At 38.0% G+C, this 20573-nt stretch overlaps 1 protein-coding gene across 1 annotated transcript; it reads left to right on the plus strand.

Annotated features, from left to right (window-relative positions):
• Positions 1 to 175: 175 nt before the first annotated feature.
• Positions 176 to 12274, plus strand: LOC137278299 (Golgi phosphoprotein 3-like). Its single transcript, XM_067810548.1, has 3 exons — positions 176 to 464; positions 5823 to 6069; positions 7788 to 12274. Exons 1-3 carry the CDS (start codon positions 282 to 284, stop codon positions 8210 to 8212), a joined length of 855 nt encoding a protein of 284 aa, XP_067666649.1. The 5' UTR covers positions 176 to 281; the 3' UTR covers positions 8213 to 12274.
• The last annotated feature ends 8299 nt before the right edge of the window (positions 12275 to 20573 follow it).

The raw sequence follows: 20573 nt of genomic DNA on the forward strand, positions 1-20573 counted from the left end.
TTATCCAATCAAAACTGAGCATTTTGATTTTGCAAGGAATAAAAAATAATTTGTTTCAACAACTTAAAATTAACGAAGTTAGTCAAACGATTTTGTTTTGTATTCAAGGAATCCAGAAAGTTTCATTTTCCGTTCTTAATAATATTTACTTTAGTTATATCGTAAAATCTCGTTTGACAACTACGTCAACTCTGTTACTCGATCGGCCATTTTGGAGTGGGTTCTGTGGAAAACAGATTAAACTCTTCGATACTTTTATTTATTGACACCATACGACAAACATGACAAGTCTAACACAGAGAAACGTTGGACTTAAACAAAGAAAGACTGCATCCCAAGGGGCTGAAGCTAATGATGTACAAGATAATTATGATCAGAGAGAGGAAATGGAGGATCATGACTCGAAAGAAACAAGATTGACGCTGATGGAAGAAGTATTATTGCTTGGATTGAAGGACAGAGAGGTATATTTTAATGAACTGGTGGCAATAAACAGATAATGCCAGATGTCAGCATTTTACTGTGTATGTTTCGAACCTTTTCGAATTACGTTCGTGAATGTCACTGTGTGGAGATCCCCTGAAGGTTCAGACTTCAGTCAAAGCTGACAACCTGTCACCTCAGGTCAAACTGTCTTTTGCTAGTTTTGGACACAATACAATATTTAGACAATAACCACGACCAGGAATAGTTCATGAAAATTATGTTTCAGTTGTTAAAATCTTCACGTCATATGCTTTCTTGGTTTGGGGCATTTTTCTCTCCTTATATTTTTTTCATTTGTTGACAGCTTTGGTTCACCAGTCAACCAGTATTGCACTTGGGGAGGCTGCTCATTGTTTGTAACAGGGGTCATTCTTGCTACTTTTTCTGTTAACAATTAATATCAAGACATTAAAGATAACTAATAGAGTGTCACTGTACTTGACATTATAATAGGTGCACCTACTTTGAGAATGTGTGAAGTAAACAGGTAAATGCACTGATAGACAACCAACCGTAGAAAGATGGTTATGAATCATCAACATCTAGTGCGTAACTCTGGAGTGAATCAAAATATTAGTGAGTCATGTATTTTGCCTTCCCCTTTTGTTTTGATGGAACAGAATAACCACGGAATGAAAGGAATTGTATTCTTCATGTTCATAAGCAGTTTGTGAGGTGATGGGGTAGTCTAGTGATTAAAGTATTGGCCACTCATGCTGAAGATGCAGGTTTAATTCCCCTTGAGGGTACAATGTGAATCCCATTTCTAGTGTCGCCAGCCACGATATTGCCAGAGTTGGCATGCTAAAAACAATGTGAAACTAAACTCACTCATTCGTAAGCAGTTTAATTCTATGTTGTGACATTTCAAATGCAAACTTTATACATTAACAGATCTGAATATATTCAACTGTTTAAGTGAGGTGACTTTTCTCATGTATGTCATTAGAACCATGAGAGTAGATCACTACAAGGTTATATGATGCATTGGATTATTTTTGTATTTTTGAAAAGCTGTTTTGTGTTGACAGGACAACAGTTAATCAGGTGTAGCACTAACTACAGGAAAAGTATATACATCATAGCAAGTTTGCAGATTTTAATACTTTATAACATGTGTAATCACAAATGCGTGGTTGAAATCAAATTTGAGGAAATGACTTGGCATAAAGCATGTAGAGGTGAACATACAAATCCTAAGCTGTGTTGTCACCAGAATGAACAAATCTGCCAATTTTATCAAAACATGTTTTCCTTTTCTTCTGTCACTCTCAGGGTAATTGCAGCAAGCAGACCAGTTCATCCTACCTTTGTCTCAGATATATTTTTTAACACACTGAATGATTACAGGGTTTTCTGTCTGTTTCTCTTTATAATTAGTGAGTTATGTGTGTACCTTCCCCTGTTGGTACAGAATAATTACCAACTAAAAGGACTTGTATTCATTATGAGCAGTTCATGGGGCAGTCTAGTCCACAATCAAAACCAATAATCACATGGAATATGGATTTGTCTGTTTAAGGGATTAAATCCAGAAAGGCATCCTGTAAATGCAAAGCAGCAGGTACCAAACAAAAAAGCTACTTACACTTACAGACAGAAGTATTTTCCTATTATTCAAAATGTCAAGGCTATCATGATCAAAATCATGACCACACACTCAACAGTTTATGGAATAGTTATTTAGTTTGATGAACAGAAATATCAGCCAAAGAAACCATTTCTCACTCGGTGTCAGATCGATACCTTAAAAATCTCAGAGTACTGTATACTTTAAGGAAATATTGAATAAATCCGTTTGGTTGGGACCTTAGCACAAAACTCTATACTCACTAAACTTTGAAGTTAAACTAAACTTTGAGTTTGTGTTTTCATTTCAACTGCTTGTAGTAAACAATTTAATTACATGTATGGTATTTATGTTTTCATATTTAAATATAAGGACTTAATATGTAATGGGACTAACAGTAACATCCATGAACCAAACACCATACCTTTCAATGGCTAACTCTGGCTAACAATGGCTAACTAGCCTAAGTACAATTGATTTTCATTGAGTCTGGACGTGGTAGTATTGATTCCTATTTCAATTGGTATACGTTTTGTGCTGGAAGGGAGAGAAATTCTACTGGAGGTGTTCAAAGGATCAATGCAAGTCAGTCTTAGTCAGCATCGTTAGAACTGTCTACTCCAGGGTTGAGAACCACAACCATGAAATGGGGTCTTTCTTGTAGAACATCTATTCTTTCAAGACCAAGTTCATTCATCCAACCAAGACAGCTTCTACTCCTGTTCCCAAGATCTATGATGATGAACTGTCCAGGATCAAAAAAGAAACATGAATTTGTTCCAGATGTTCTTCTAGAAGATATTCCAATACTTGCTGTCATGAAGACCATTCTTTACCTTCATCATTACTAGATACTCTTAAGGTTGTCGAGATCTCCGCAGCTGATGAACCTTCAGGGACAGTGGATCTAGACGGACGCAGGGGCAGCTGTTTCTCCGCGTATTCCAAGGAGAAGAAAGAGTACTGGGCCCCGTTTCACAAAACTCTCGTAAGCCTAAGATCTCGTAACTTTTCTCGTAGCATTTGCACCTCCTATGTTACAGTATGCCAGGTACAAGAGCTACGAGAAAAGTTACAAGATCTTATGCTTGCGAGACTTATATGAAACAGGCCCCTGGTCTTCACAATCAATAAGAACCTAGAATGTTTATACGAAGTTGGGATTGTGTATGGTTAAGGCACTCTTTGCTCAGCTCCTAATCAATGTGACATTTTCCAGCCCCCTAGTATTTACTCGGATAACGTTTGCCATATTGACTTTGATGGTGAGAGTAATGATGGATTATCAGAAATATTAGAAGTTTGTTTTGCGCCAAGTATTGTTTCTTGTTATGTACAATGTTTCATTGGTCTTGTTTATTTTGTTTACTCCTGTACAACTGATTGGTGGGAATATAGATGATCTGTTATGTTTTTATATATAAGTGATGTAGACCCAATACCGCAAAAATCTCAGGGCCGAGTTTTGTGATAATGTTGTTGAAAACAACTGTGCCTTGAGACAGATTTAGTAAACACCTTTTCCATATTTCAAGAGTGACTTTCTCTGAATTGGCCATAAACCCCCAACTCACTACTATACAACTGCACTTACAGATTAAGCGTTTTTAGGCTATGACCCCAAACCTGTCAATTTAATTTGGGGAGATATATACCAGTTGACATAAATGTCATCTTTCTGTGCCATGAACTGAAATGATATCTTCTTTCATTCTTTCTTTCTTTCTTTCTTTCTTTCTTTCTTTCTCTCTTTCTTTCTCTCTTTCTTTCTTAAGTGAAATGAAATGAAGATGATAACTTGGTTAATGGTGATACTAGTCAGTCAAAATACATTTTCACTTGCAGGGGAATATTGAAATCTAAGAACTTGTTTGCATACCTGGTAGGGCAGTTCATTTCAATATTGTTTTCTTTCTCGAGATGTACAATTTCATCATTTCTTACAATTTTGTGGTGCTACCTAAACATCTGGTATCAATGGTAGATCTTTGTTTTGTTCCTCAGAAACCAAACTTGTTTAAATAAATATCCAATTACGCAGATCAGTGATCACTGGATTGTCTGGTCCAGACTCACTTATTTACAGACCACTGCCATATAGCTGGAATATTGATGAGTGTGGCCTATAACTTAACTAACTCACTTTGAGGGACTCATTTCATTTATGGCACATCATTTTTAATATTCAGTGCCTAATCTTGTTCACAAACATACAAAACCTTGAATATATTTTTTTTTATATCATTCAGGTATTAGGCAGTATTTGTTTTGTGTCCATAATGTTAACTAATAGGAATCATCTTAGCACAGTACCTTAATCACTGTATTATGAAAATAGAAAAATTTATTGATTTTCATCACAAAACAGACTTCCCGACATCACTGACCTTTGTCTCTTTTCAAACCACTTTCGTATTTTCAGTTGCATTTACATCATCAGATAAGACATTTAACAGTCTACATTCTGTGCAACCACAACCGTATAATTCTTGTACAACTGTCACTTTTAGCTTATTTGAGATGTTATGATAAGGGGCATCTGAAGAAAATTCAAGACGTCCATTTGGGTGATGATGTTTGGAACATATACTCATCGAAAGAAGTTAAGTCCCACCCCAGTGTTCAATATTAAAATTTTTAATTGTTCATGTTATGATCCTTATCATGCTTAAATATTGATTATTGGGGTGGTCCTTAACTTTTTTGTTGAGTATATATGAATATGAATCTTCATTATTGTTTGGCTTTTGAAGCACAAACAGTGGAATGATTTGCAGACAGCACTTTTTGTTACGTTTACAATATCAGATTTGTTTTGTTATTTTTTCTATGGAAACTGTACAACTAAATTATCAGGATGGGAAAAACATGACATGCTACAAACATATAATGCCTCGTTTGAGAAATAGCTTGAGTTGAACTCTGCAAAACTGTTGCTGTAGCTGAATAATATAAATCATTTTTAAACATGGTAAATGTCATTGGTTTTTGTTTGTCAGCACGGTCAGAGGTCTGTTAGACAACCTGTTATTACTAACCTATCTGCATTTGTAGTGGTGCTGATCTTAACTTTCTTTGATGAATAAACATTTACCATTACAAGGACACTGTGGACAATTCTTAGTGTATTTCAGACTGTGATCAGCTCTCTGTCCATACACCAAGTGTAATAAAACAGACTTTGTTCTAGTGAGCTCAGGCATCCATACTCCATTTATGATAAAGCTTAATTTGTTGCTCGGAGCAATGTCTTGTGTTATGTGGTATGAACTAGATATGTTCATATGGATGACCCACTGGTCACATTAACAAGATGTGTTGCATTGCCTATAAATATAGATAAAAATATATGTAGAGATATCATATTTAATCAGTAAAACATTATAATAATAATAAGATTATTTGTATCGATCCCACCACAAAAGGACTAATCTTAAAACACTGACAATCTGATAATTACTACCGTGGCTAACCCAAGCTGCCTGAGGTGTTCAAAAGATAAGTCACATGACTTATCCCACTGGGAACCTATTTTCTGCTGGATGAACAGAGGTAATTTTGAACACACACACACACTTGTCTAAGGTCAAGCCTTGTGTATCAGGGTTTTCAGACACCCAAAATATTTCATCTGTATGCATATCAATTAAAATTTAGTTTGGGCATCATATCCATAGATGCTGCTGTTAACCTGGTCTTTACTGTAAGGTTAATTGTAACATTTGTTTATTTTTGATGTGTAGTTATTGTGAGTTTGTTGTTTCAGGGCTATACGTCCTTCTGGAATGACTGTATATCATCTGGTCTGAGAGGATGCATCTTGATAGAGCTAGCACTACGTGGGCGTTTGGAGCTGGAGAAAGCGGGAATGAGAAGGCGAAGTCTACTCAATCGCAAGGTTATCTGCAAGTCAGACACTCCTACAGGAGATGTCTTGTTAGATGAAGCTCTCAAGCACATCAAAGAAACACAACCTGCAGAAACTGTTCAGAGCTGGATTGAATATCTAAGTGGTACGTTGTTTTGTGGTTTTGTTGGGGTTTCTGGATCAGTAGTCAACTTCTTTTGCAAAAAGTCAATCACTGTCATACAGGTTGTTGCTAAACTACCATGGAAAATATTGCACTGTATCTGGAATTCAGGACTGTCCTTTTGTCTTCCTCTTGTAGTATTTGTGGAAGTGTAATTGTAATTGTCGTGTGGTCTCATCATGCCGAAGAGCTGTGTTTAATTCCCTTCATGGGTGCATTATGTGAAGCCCATTTCTGGTGTCCCCATTTGTTATGTTATGGGAATGTTCATAAAGCAGCATAAAACTAAACTCACTCACTTCATGCAAAGAAACATCACATTGAAGGAAAAGTTTTAATTTTATTGTGATGGACTGTTCCTAAAAGGCTAGTACAATTGGCAGTTTCTTTAAACAAAATAATAAATTCCTTGTGTGTAGTCATAAGCATGAAAATATAATAAGGCATCAAGATTTAAGTTAGAACATTGACATGAATGACTTTATGAAAAGAAATACTTTAGTGTACTTCACACCTTACACAGCGGGCCCCGTGAAGGTCCCGGGGTAGAATAGGCCTTCAACAACCCATGCTTGCCATAAAAGGCGACTTAGCTTGTTGTAAGAGGCGACTAACGGGATCAGGTGGGCAGGCTCGCTGACTTGGTTGGCACATGTCATCGGTTCCCAATTGCGCAGTTCGATGCTCATGTTGCTGATCACTGGATTGTCTGGTCCAGACTCGACTACAGACCGCCGCCACATAGCTGGAATATTGCTGAGTGCGGCATAAAACTAAACTCACTCACTCACCCGTACACAGAGGACTAGATGCACAGCAATTTTTATGAATGTATTCCAACCATGCTAATTATCCCAAGTACAGTTTGATTGCATGATTTGAACATTTGACATGTTGAACCCTAAATTAGTGTATAATGCAGTAAGGAATTTGTAATGCTATTAATCCAAAAACTCTCCAATGTCACAAGACTCTCCCCCCATTAACAGTTGTGAAGTAGATTAAGCAAGCATTGATATGAAATCATCCAGCATGAGGCCATACGTGATATGAAATTATCCAGCATGAGGCCATACGTTTGGAGAAAACATTGTTGTATGAGTTGTCTCCCTTAGACAATGAATTGGAATTTCCTTCTCAGCGTGTGATGCTTTCATTAGTCTCACAGTATCATTGCTGCCACCAAGATGCTGGACTTCATATGTGAATTAGGGGAAAGTTTGACAGACATACTATCTTACCAGATGAATGAAAACTTAAAGGATCACATGAAAGGACAAGTGTTCATTTATGTTTTTCCAGACTTCTTGACAAGTTTTGAAATACAAAGTTTGTGAAGAAACCTGAAAAAAATGTGAACACTTGTCCTTTTATGTGATCCCGTATTTGTTTTCCCTCAGTATATACTTGTAGTACAAGATTGGTACATGAAACTTTATTTATTGCTATTGTTCTCACAAAACTGAAAACAAGATAGTTGAAATGAAACCAGAATTCAAATTATCAAGCGGATAATTAGGTAGGAGAATAGTGTTCATGACAGATCACTTTGTAAACGTATTGGTCAACCAGTCCACGTGGGGGAAAAGTTACTGGGGTCAGTTATGGTGTAGAGAGCTAGTGAACAGGCTTTCATCTTAGAGAACTTGATGAGTTGTTTGGACATAAAATATTGTATGAATTGTTTAACTTATTTTTAGGTGAAACCTGGAATCCCCTGAAACTGCGCTATCAATTGAGGAATGTACGAGAGCGTTTGGCCAAAAACCTGGTAGAGAAAGGTGTATGTTCCACTGAGAAACAGAATTTCCTGCTGTTTGACATGACCACACATCCACTTACCGACTCAACCGTCAAGCAGAAGCTCATCAAGAGAGTCCAAGATTCCGTTCTCAGTCGCTGGACCAATGATGCCCATCGAATGGACAAACGTGTATTATCTCTCATTTATCTTGCTCATGCTTCAGACGTTTTGGAAAATGCCTTTGCTCCCCTTTCAGATGATGATTATGAAGTGGCCATGAAACGCGTTCGGGAACTGCTTGATCTGGACTTTGATGCTGAGAGCATGAAGGAAGGAACCAATGAGCTTTTGTGGGCTGTCATATCTGCTGTCAGCAAGTGATTTCAGCTTGTGCTATTCTGTGCTTTCAATGGATTTGGTGTCTTTTTCTACCTTCACATGAACTTGACTTTGTGGAAAGTGAGGGACAATTCATGTTTTAAGCCTTGAACTTTGACCAGTGATTTCAGGCTTTACAGAGATATATTATGGAAACACAAGTCCCCTTTGAAATCAGGACAGGATCTGTTCCCTTACCAACTTGAATCCAAGAGTAGAGATCCTGCCCAAATTGATACAAAACTGTGGGATATGTATATGACTGGGAACATATGAACTTTATTAAATTTACCAGCTTGTCACAGAATGATGTCAGTTTTAGCTGATCTCATTCTGTTTGGGGTTACAGTAGATAGTCCTTAATGTACCCAACAGAAGGTCAATAACCTTCTTTGTTGATCAAGGTGGCGGTATAACAGATATCATTATGTCATCTGATTTTGACAGACCCACAGTTTGTGCTTGATGATTTAGGGGATATGACTGCCCATCTTTTGTATATAGCCATACATCATTGCTCTGTATCATAACATCCACCATTTTCACATGTATTCCTTTCCTCAAACAGATCCTGTCCAACTTGTGATGCATTCTAGATCTTCAACTCTGTGCATCTGGATTATCAGATCCTATCCATTATCAGTAGTGTTCTTACAGGCATGGTCACTGTGCTGTTTGCATATCTGCTCATATTGATGATGACATCAGATGGTAGAAACATGACAGAAAGTTATTCAGGATAGGTGCTAAACAGCCTCCCAGATATTCAAATAGGGTTGAATTCAAAAGTGGTCCAGTTCTGTTGAATGTGAATCAAGGAGCCTTTAAACTCCACATATGTAACAAAGACCCAATATTTAGAGCTTAATTTCAAACACGGGTAGGCTGGGATATTCATCAAATTTAAGCAGTGGGACCCATACACGAAGAATTCACGTGGACAGTGTCATATGTCTGTTTATCTGTCTCTGGCTGCCAGTTCTATATAAGAAGTGATCAAAACGTAAGCACACAACGTCGTATATTGTGTGTGTTATAATAAGTGCTGTGGGATGTGTATGTCAGTGTTTCAGTAGAAATCATTATCGTTAACCATAACACTGCAGACTTTTTCACTCGCTGGCATACATGTCCCAACCATGTGCATTAGTTTACACTGAAACCTCTCATCATCACACACCTACACACACATAAAGTCGGTATCTGTTAGCATCACTGTCTTACATCTACATGCACACACATCACACATTATATTCCCCACAAACACTCATCTTCACACACATCACATCTACCACCCACCCCAGCGTCATGCCTCCACATAGAACTGTTAACCCCAATAATATGCACCCTTTAACCATAGCATTAACTATGGTAACACAACCTGTCACAATCATCCATGCAATTAAACTGGATTTGTTATTTTAGTTGAAATGACACTAATGCAAGGCATAACACATTGTTGAAATCCAATGCTGATGTAAAGAAATAGTAAAGAGAAGTAGACTGGGTGATTGGTTCTTAATGTAACTATTTTCGTTGAACTAGACATTCCAATATTTTCAGATCTTCAACTTGATCGGCATTATATCTTTTAACATATTGAACAGCATTGATATTTAAGAATCTTTTCCCTTTTCAAATACCAAAATGAGTTTTATGGTGATTATTAAAAGAATTTATGTACATTAATCCATCCTGAATATTTTTAGAGATGTCAATAATTGTGTTATAATCAGTTAGGAACATCCAATGCCTCTTTCTTTCACGCATCCTTTTGACTTCTTATTTTCTGGTTCTAGTTGTGATGATATAGTTAATGTATGATTTTATCCAGCAATGCGAGACTGCTGAAGTCCGACACAGAGTTGGTGACAGACTTCATCAGTTGTAAGTATATAGAAAGTGTACAGATTTTCTTTAACAGCTCATTTCCTTGTAGCATTTTGTTCTGGTTTTGCCTATTTTATTGTGTACATTATTTTGTTATGTTTGACTCATACAAGCCTTTGTCATACATCAAGTGATATGTTATGATAATAAGTTTATCTCAAGTTTTTTGAGAGCTATAAAATTGACACCAAGATGTTCACTGTTAACTTTAAGCACTATCCCTCATCAGTGAAGAATATATTTGATGGAGCTCTGTACAGAACGTGGGAATATGCACATGGTCATATGAAATGTGTTAAGGGTCTTTCACCACCATTTAGTATTATTAAATGCTGTGTGAAGAAGTTTCATGTTGGAATTGTTTCAAGCCATGGGGGTAAAATTGTGTTACGGAATAATATATTCATAATATGTCTGTTCTTAATGGTTTTCATATCCTTGATCAATATTTCTGTAATGGTACACATGTGTCAATGCGGTACAGGACAATAACCCAGTGCACATCACGTCTATCCATGCTGGTTCATTGCTAGTCAAGAAGCTGCAGAGTGCTTTAAATCTGTTTCTGAATGGTTTCTCTTCAGATGAATGATATTGGGTTCTTTGATTAGCTTGAATATTAATATGATTTTATTCAATATTTTTTGGTCAAGTGGCTAGTTAACTAAATGATGAATCAAAACATCAAAGGATGGTATATCTTGGTAGAGGCATCTGAAGCAAAGTGTTTCCTAGAACTGCAACACCTCGTGGTGGGATGTATGTAACACTGGGTGATCAGGTCATCAGTTTAGCATCCTTTGTTGTAGAAAATAATATGAATCTGTGCTGATATTTTCACATTTGCATGTCATGTTGTGGTTTGAAAGTATTAACAGTGGGTTAATTTGGTTTCAACATACTATCAGCGAATGTGTGTTCCTGATGAATGGTTCGTCACAATTAGCAAAAAGGCTGTATACAATTCATTTGGAATGTGTAGATGTGGGAAGTCTGAATGATAGTGATAGTTTAGCCTATTTAATAATTGTTGTCTTTAAAAACTGCTTAGTATGAATGGAATAACTGTTATAATTCCTCAAACACTCAGATGACTTAACTTTAAATGTTATTGTATCAATACAGATGTAGCTGTCTGGTATCTGGTGTTCCTCTTAGCTCTGGTTGTGCTATAGCTGAAAGATGTCTTTTATTGGTATTTAAACAGAAAATGTTAGGCATTTTTAAAGTACAACTACTTCATTGATGTGAAAGGTAACTGTAAGCTTGGAATAAAATCTACAATTGATTTGGATGATGTTACAAACTATAAAACATGTGCCAAGTCCTAAATGTTAGTATACATACAGGAGCGAAAGCCATTCATCTTCATTTCTCTCAAGGAGTTACACATATCAGTGTATATTTCCACACTTTTCCTCATGATGTGAGAGTGTCCAAGAGCAGTCATAGAGCAAACAATAAGGTAGAACTTACTATAAAGTAGACTTGGTAGTCTCAGTTTAGTGACCTGCTTAACCCTACATAAGTTGACACCAGCCGATGTATTGCGTTGCCAAGCTTAATAGGTTCCATCACAAGCACATTACCATGAGATTCTTATCATACTTTGTGATTTCCCGGGGGAGAGTATTTTTTCTCTATATGAGTTTGTCTGAATGCTGGTGCATGTCCATATTGCACTTCTTTTCACAGAAGGCAGTTACTAAAATTAACATTTCATGTATATTTTTGGTCGTTACAATATCCTGAAAGATGGAGCAAAATAGCTTTGTCCTCTGTATATTGTACATGATGACTCATAGATGTTTCATGTATTGCTTTTAGTGTTTGTCAAGGATTTGTTAATTCTAAGAAATACTGACAAGATGATGTGATGTGTTCTCTTATACTGTCCAAGTTTCTGAAGCAAGTGATTTCCTACTGAATGCCTGGTGTGTAACAAGAAGATACGTATCTGGGTTATTGACCCTGTTTTCATGATTGTCACCACCTCTGTCATGGATGCTTTGTTTCGACCAGAATTGGTATCTTTACAGCTGAAAGACTGGGGCTAATGGTTAACAATTAGTTTTGTGATATTTAGGTGCAATCATGGGGAAATATTCTATTTGTATATAGGCCATTGATACAGATTTGTTTACATGTATATCAATAAATTGACAAAGTATGGTATGTTACTTTTGTTTCTTTTTTTCACATTTCACATTTAGATATATGCTGACTTGCCAGTGTCTTAAGCATTGCATTGAGCTAACAGCTGCATAGATCTTAAGAAATCATATGCTGCCCAAGATGTGTTCATAAGTGAAAGGTCAGCAGTCACTTAGACCACCCTGTGTACTAAACCAGGGCTGTTACCACTTTCACATTTGTGACCAGAGGCACGTATTCATTGTGTTACAAGGGTAGTGGAGTCGCCTAGAGCTTAAAGGATTCACTCATCACACCAACGACCCCTGTTCAATTCCCCACATGGGCTCTATGTGTAAAACCAGTTGCTGGTTTCCCCTGCCCTGATATTGTTTCACATTGCTAAGAGCGACATGAAACAATTCACTTGTGTTACAGGTAATATTTTTCAGTATGTACATTAATCAGAAACTTTTTCACAGGTATGACGGTTTTCACTCAGTAAAGAGTGTCCCAGCCTGTTCATATTCGGTGTGCAACTTGTAGAATCAGTGATTTGTCTGTGCCTGCTCAGAGAGGTATTTGGCCCAGTGATGTTTAGGAAATGTCTGTAATTGAATTCAGGAATATCCAATTCACTTACAACTAGTGAATTAGTCTTGTCGAGACTTGTGATTTACTAGCCAGTAGATGCCCTTATGTTTTGTTTTATGTTATTTTATGCAGTGCATTGTTTTGACTAAAATGACATACTGTGAATTGAAATAAATATTATTTTGAGCTAAATAATCTCTAAGAATTTTGTTTAATATTAAATTTCACTCCAAAAATTAATACAAAAGGTAACAAGGTTACAGAATTAATAAACAAAATTATTCACCTGGACAGGACTTAGTGCTGAGATAGTGACAAAGTACAAGTGAAGGCCTTGGTTAGAACATTTGCCTTCAGTAACCCATGCTTGTCTTGAGAGGCGAATCAGAGGTCTGGCTCACTGACTTAGTTGACAGGTCATGGTTCTCACTTGCGCAGATCAATGTTCATGATGTTGATCACTGGATCGTCTGATCCAGACTGAATTATTTACAGGCTGCTGCCATGTAGCTGGAATATTGCTGAGTGCTGATCGCTCAGATAATGGCAAAGAATGAATGAAGTTCAAACAAGCATTGTAACGATAATTTCATAATTTAATGTTAATTTGTTATGTTTAGTGTTGTTTTCCACTGGCAGTACTCAAGACATTAAGCAATATTCATGGCAGAAGCTTGTAAATAATATACTTTGGTCCAAACAAATCAGGGGTTGATATTGTGTGCACCAACACATGTCCTTCTGACATGTCCTTTGGTCAACAAAGTCACCAATCACAACCTATCTCCAGTGTAGGTTTCAGGGACCAGCTCTAACCTGGGACCACTACAGAGTCAAAGTCCTATTGGAAAGGGTCTGAGGTTCTTGATACAGGTTTTCCTGTTGTTACAATAACCATTTCTATATTTTCGACTACTTGTATTCACGAATTGTATGTGCATTTGCGGATTTAAAGAACAGGCTGTGAAATGGTACCAGGTCAAAGAGACTACCTCCCATGAAAACCAAGTGTGATTGTCTAGCCTGTCATGTGAGACAGGCTTTTAATTTAAGATAAAATTATATCACCGTGTTTCTGTAAACATCTCCAAAACTATTGGACTGATGAACCCGAAACCGAATATAAACGTTCCTGCCAACAATGAGACATGAGGCTGGTCAAGAGGTTCTTATTGACTCTGGGCTTTTACAATGAAACTTAAAGACAAAGCCTCCACCAGTCTGAATGAGCAGTTTCATGCCAAGGAGGCTTAATATATTATAAATCATTGGGTAAAATTAAAACCACCCATACAAGGATATGTTATTGACTGGTTACTTATATTAGTTCAATATCTACCTGTCATAGTTGTCAGATTTGACGATGTTATGGTTACGGTGTCACCCCCAGACCATGCTAATTTCATCTTTTTAGGGGGATCTTACCAAATCAGACATACATGAATAGCTAAGGTGGCATAGGAGTTAACAAGAAGTTTCCCAGACATTTGTTGAAGGTCATCCCAGGTGGTTATGTAATTCATTGTGCTGTATTGAAGGGATCGTGACATTGATCACTAAGAACACAAACATTTGCATTCAGAGATTCGTGTCCCTGTTATATGTCAAGGTGATTTGTTGAAGTCAAGATGGTGGTTATAAGTTCACAAACGGAAAGTTAGTGTCACACAGACAAAGGAAGCTGTCTTGCTTTCGTTTTTACTGGTAATGCAACTCCCGATCCCCTGAGGACAAAATATGAAAGAAACCCCTGGGGCTTGTCTGATTAGTTGACGTTCATACCGAGATAAGAGAAAGAAGTGTTTCCCATTGTTTGACTATCTTCTCATGTGACAGGACATTGCACTGCGCAGTCTCTCAAGGTCATTGGTGCATACATATGTCTTGGGGCAGAATTGCTCCAATGAGTCGTCAAAACGTTGAGTGCAAATGATGAGAAGTCGGAGGTACGATGTGCAGGGGTTTGAGTGCATTTCATGGTGAGAAAATTGGTGCGATAAGGTGGTGTTTATTAAGTGTGAGGCACATGTATGATAAAGGCTGTGGCCAGGAACGATGTAACTCTCGACAAACGAGGGGGCGATGGGACAGCGTAGTGATCAAAGCGGGTTCGATTCCCCACAAGTGCGAAGCCTGTTTCCGATTGCACGGGTGTGATATTGTTGGAATATTGCTAAAAGTGGTGTAAAAATACCTCACACAAACACGGTAGCCTAGTCATCCGGGGGCTCAAATCTGTGTTCGATCCCTGGGCCATGGTCACGCCAGGAACCTTTGGTTATGGGTTCGGACACGGGGACTTATAACGCATAAAAAGTGGTATGAAGGTATATATTTCTTTGATGGGCATTTTAAAAGTTGATGGCGATTGAAGAATTTTTTATGGGTAATAATGAGAGATAGACAACTTCTTTTATTTTGTGAAAGGCGACGTTTCGACACAGATACCAATGTTGTCAGTCAAGTGACCTTAGAATCTATGTCGAAACGTCGCTTTTTACAGAAAAAAAGAGGAATTTGTATATCCATAAAAATTGTCATCATTCCTCAAGGAATATATTGTCCCTGACAGGGTTCTAACACTCTTTTTAAGGGAAAAGTGTATAACGAGGTGTGTAAACGCACCAAGCGTTTCAGGACGAGTTCAGAAAGAGTCACTGTATACACATGTGAAGCTATGTACGCATTTCAAGCCAGTAGATTTACGTACAAAGTGAGACATAGATCCCAAGTGTAGAATCCGTTCTGTGGGAGTTTGAAACGTCGAAAACTCGAAAAATCTTCACGAGCCAAAAAATATGTTTAGAAACTATCCAACTACTGGCTTCCGAAAGGTTGTCGCCATATTTTAACGGCAATTAAAATTCGTTAAATTAATGAAACAGAATTAATTATGATATTTCATTAGCTATTCCACGATGCGTCCAGCCCGTTGACTGCCACCGATTGCGTTTTCATACATAATGCAACGGAAGGGAATCATAGCAGTAGAAATATACTGAACTACAAAAGAAACGTCGCACTTTTCAAAGTCATCCTGCTCCCACCTGATATTTGAATTTGATAGGTTCACTCACAGTGTATGCTACTGTAACATTACAAATATGGCATTGGCCATTCATAACACATCATCCTAAAGACATGAGACTTCTGTGTAGGATTCAAACACATACACTTTCCGTGAACATGGTAATGCTCTCGAACACAACTTTCTGAAAAGCATAATGCACGTGTAAATCCCTGGCACAGTGGATACGAAAGGGACCCCAACCATCATCCTGTCATTTGATTCCTGAACACTATCACTATGCCACGTCTAACTCGAAATCAGAGGGAACAAGCCATCGGACGTCTTGACGCTGGTCAACGTCCACGGGTCATTGCCAACGACTTCAACTGCAGTGTTCGGACAGTCGAGAGACTGCGGGAGCGTTACAATGCAACCAACAGCACCAACGATCATCCGGGCAGTGTCCGTCCCAAGGTAACAACTGCACGCCAAGGTCGTCATCTTCACCGGGAGCACTTACAGGTTCACTTCCGCAGAGCAACAGAATCGGCTCGAACGACTATTGGGACCCACAACAGACCCATTTCTGCAGCAACAGTTCGTCGTTAGCTGAGAACTTTCAACTTGACCTGTCGACGTCCAGCTCAGGGTCCTGTCCTGACAGTTCGACATCGTTGGGCACGTCTTCTGTGGGCCCAACAACATCAAAGTGGCGCTATCAGCAGTGGAGGACTGTCATCTTTTCAGACGAGAGTCGTTACTGCATATCAGTACCTGTTCATCAGCAAGTAACAAATATGTTGTATGTAGATACATGTACGACGTTTCTTTTGTAGTTCAGTGTAGATGTTTTCTCATATCTAACTGTAACAGTTATCGCCATTTCAGATTTCTCTGTTCATTCGCCAAATAATATATTTATATAATGAAGAAGCATCGTCTTACTGATTGATAGAGTAGACGAGCTAGAATGTGTGTTTTTCACAGTAGGTTAATTGATGGGGAAAGAAACAAATAATGGCTTTTGTAAAGTTGAACTTGTATAGATCGTATATTTAAAAGCTAGAATAACATGACTCTTCTCTGTCGCCATTAAGAGCTACATTTAACCAGGATTATTTTTTTATGAATCTGTTCTGATATTTTAGAGAGGCTTTAAAGATCACTTTCATAGCTTTCGACGTCAAGTCTGACATGACGAATTTGGAGCAACGTGAATATGATGCAGAACGTGTTCCACAGTCGCTCCAGTTCATAGTGCCCATTTCCAAAATACTGCAACAAACGTTATGATTGACACAAACCAGTCAAAACTATCATAATAAAGTTCTGTATGTTAGCAATGGTCTGAATTGCACTGCTAAAATTCCTAAAAATAATAATTGGTCATGGAGCTATCACAAAAAAAGAGATAATGTGTACTTATATTCTTGCTACATTGTTATCCTGTTATCTTTCACAGAGTGATCCAGACGTTCCGCATTCCCTCCATGCCTGTGTATGTAATGCATTCTTATCTAATGTTAAAGGGATCAGTCAAACCAGATACCATCTGCCTTGTGGCTAAACATGGACAGCCTAGTGAATGAAACACTCACACAAAGAAAGACCATTCTGAGTCGTGTTCCAAAGGAAAGGTCGAGTCTCCATTACTCTTTGATGACGATGCTTTGTTGGTGATAGCAAGGATTTAAAGGTTGAAAATCCCGTTGAAATGTTTCAAACAAAAACTGTGAAATGACCTTTCAGTGTCCACAAAAGTTGTTTTTCCGTCAAGGTTTTGGTTAGGATTAAGATTAGCTGGTTGCTTGAGTTGTACTCGGCAGTATTCCAGCTATATGGCGGCGGTCTGTAAATAATCGAGTCTGGATGAGACAATCCAGTGACCAACAGCATGAGCATAAGTATACTCAAATGGAGTACGATGACATGTGTCAACCACCTCAGCGACCCTGACCACCCGATCCCGTTCGTCAATTCTTACAAGCATGGGCTACTTAGGACCAAAGGTCATGATGTCGATCACTGGATTGCCTGATACAGTCGATTATTTACAGACAACCGTCTAATATGTGGAATAGAGCTGATCAGGCAACCGAGAACCTGTTACATTTCGAGTGGACCTCGAATTGGTTTCCAGCACTTTGTTGTCAGTAGTAAAAGTTTCTAAACTAAACTGAGTATAGGAACCTCTGTGAGTGAGTGAACAGGGTTTTACATCGCTATCAGCAATATACCAGTAGTATCACGGTGGAGGACACAAAACATGGACTAACGCTTTGAACCCTTCAATACCAAACATATTTTGGTATTATGTTCTGGGTACTCCATCTATCAGTCATATCCATTGTTTCATCAATTCTATTCTCAAATCATATCTGTTACATTCATCATCATCATCATCATCATCATCATCATCATGGTACGTTTTACGACAGAAATAGCTTTAGACATTGAGGAGACAAAACACATAGAAATGCAGTCACGAATTCCACACCAAAATGGTATCCATAACGGTAAATATTAATAAATGAGTAGACAAAAGGTAGGATGCACTAGTGTGATAGATCGTCTCTTTTCTCTTACTTCCATGTCACGTCAACAAAACGTGATTTTCTCAAATGACTGGCTCATGCTGTTCGAGACAACCCGGCTTTATTTCAGGCCCGTGAGCTGTTATTCCGGGACAGTACAAACTTAAGTCAATATATCATGTCGATGTTTCCTATAAATCACACCTCTGAAAACATCTCGGTGCTGTGTGATAAGGAAACACTTGCACTCCATCCAAGTGTAAACAGTCAGATATATGTATTCATAAATATGTTATTACAGCTGCTTCAGAATATATAAATATCGTGAGAAATATTGCAATGTTAAGTACGTATATGACTTGCTGATCACACGCGCGATTCTAAATATCTGTTCATATATTTGAAACGCAAAAGTAAATATTGATGGTTAAGAAAGAACATAAATGTAGCCAAGCCTGAAATTATGTTGCTTGTCTTACTTATGTGATCTTAATTGAAAACACATTCATTGCTAATCACACTGAAATATTGTTTGGACTTGCTCTTTAGAGTGTTTATTCTTTACTTTATTACACTTTCATGTTTCCAATTAGGGAACACACGTGACATGTTATTGTAGATAAGTCTATCGGATATACAGAAATGTTAGGTTAATGATCTTTATAACCATCGGTTTAAGGTTTAAACAAACAAAAAACATATTTTATTTCGTTAAAGTCGATTTGAGAAATATTAAAACAAACTATGTTAGGATTAGAATGTTAAATCTAAATCTAGCGAAAGGGAGGAAGTAAGTTGAAGTTAATGACGTCACGAGGGGCTTGGTTGCCCCGACGCATGACGGGAAGGGATACTCTGGTATTACTATAAACCATAGTGTGATTAAGTCCACAGCAAACATGGGTCTGTGTGGCCAGTTGGAATTAAACCGTGGTTACAAATTCCAGGCATGCAGCGAACATGAGCTGATGTTTAATTCTCGGGGAAATGTGAAACTTGCATCATTACCTCCATTGCAGTACCCTACCCATGCTTGATGGAATGAGGCCTAGCCTTGTTCGACGTTCCACCCGGAAATGGTTAGACAGTTTCTGGAATTTGTGACCGTAGAAAACCCCTGTCATTCAAACACACGCTCTGAGTTAAAACCTTTTCAAATGTCATCGCATTTTCACTGTCATATAAAATACTGTTTTTGTGAAATCAAAAATACACGCATCGGTCCTGAAAGCAGAAATGCTAAATGCTAAATTTAGTTGCAACATAAACAAGGAGATTGTAGCTTTTCGTTTTGCATTTCAAAGACCTATTTCTGGATTTCAATAGCTTTGGGGTTTCGAGTGTTTTGGAAGCTCAGTGAAATCCTCTTTATTATAGATGTAAAGTAAAGGATTTAGTGTTGAAAGAACAAATGGCTAGGATACACCTAGGCTATTGTAGAAGCATGTCTGAACTGCTTGACTATACATGGAATTACTGAAATATATCACCATAAGATGGACGTTACAACGTTAAACATGACCTAATGACCTGTATGCCCAAAGGCATTCAGAGAAATGTGCCTGTGACTTCTGCGATGCGATAGACAGACAAGACAGACCTCTGTCTGTAGTTGAATGATAAATGTCTCCCGAACACGTCAAGCGGTAAACGCATACTAAACAGCAAATGAAACGTACCTCATTTTTGTCATTTTTTTAAAATAGAAGACATAAACAAGAACGCTTACTTTCTATGGGATTTCTTTTTCGAAACTTGCGTTTCTTTTGCTGTTCGGCATACTAGCAATGTTTCCCAGTGGCCTTACATAGATAGAGTTGCGTTTTACGCCGCTTTATTCCAGCAAATATCACGGCATAAATGGACGTCATATAGTGTATCCATGCGGAGAATCGAGCCCGGGTCTTCAACGTGACGAGTGGAGGTCTTAAACCACTAGACTACCCAAACGCCCCCGTAGATAGAACAGGACCGCACTTTACATATGTACTTCTTTATACTGCCAAGAAGGTGAACGGGTGAATGTTATAAATCGACCTATGCATGTCGGTAGCCCAGATCGATACGATGGTCGACTATGTGGATCGGATTGTCAGGCTCGGTGGTTTGGCTGCTTGAATGACATCACGTCAGGACCCGGGGTAGAATAGGCCTTCAGCAACCCATGCTTTCCATAAAAGGCGACTCAGCTTGTCGTAAGAGG

The sequence above is a fragment of the Haliotis asinina genome, chromosome 3 (assembly GCF_037392515.1).
Source record: "Haliotis asinina isolate JCU_RB_2024 chromosome 3, JCU_Hal_asi_v2, whole genome shotgun sequence".
NCBI classification, from domain to species: domain Eukaryota; kingdom Metazoa; phylum Mollusca; class Gastropoda; order Lepetellida; family Haliotidae; genus Haliotis; species Haliotis asinina.

What these genes read in the sequence shown, in the direction of transcription:
- LOC137278299 (XM_067810548.1), top strand. Translation starts at nt 282, where the DNA reads ATGACAAGTCTAACACAGAGAAACGTTGGACTTAAACAAAGAAAGACT. An exon ending in TTGGATTGAAGGACAGAGAG is followed by an intron (nt 465 to 5,822) that starts GTATATTTTAAT and finishes TTGTTGTTTCAG; the next exon opens with GGCTATACGTCCTTCTGGAA. An exon ending in CTGGATTGAATATCTAAGTG is followed by an intron (nt 6,070 to 7,787) that starts GTACGTTGTTTT and finishes ACTTATTTTTAG; the next exon opens with GTGAAACCTGGAATCCCCTG.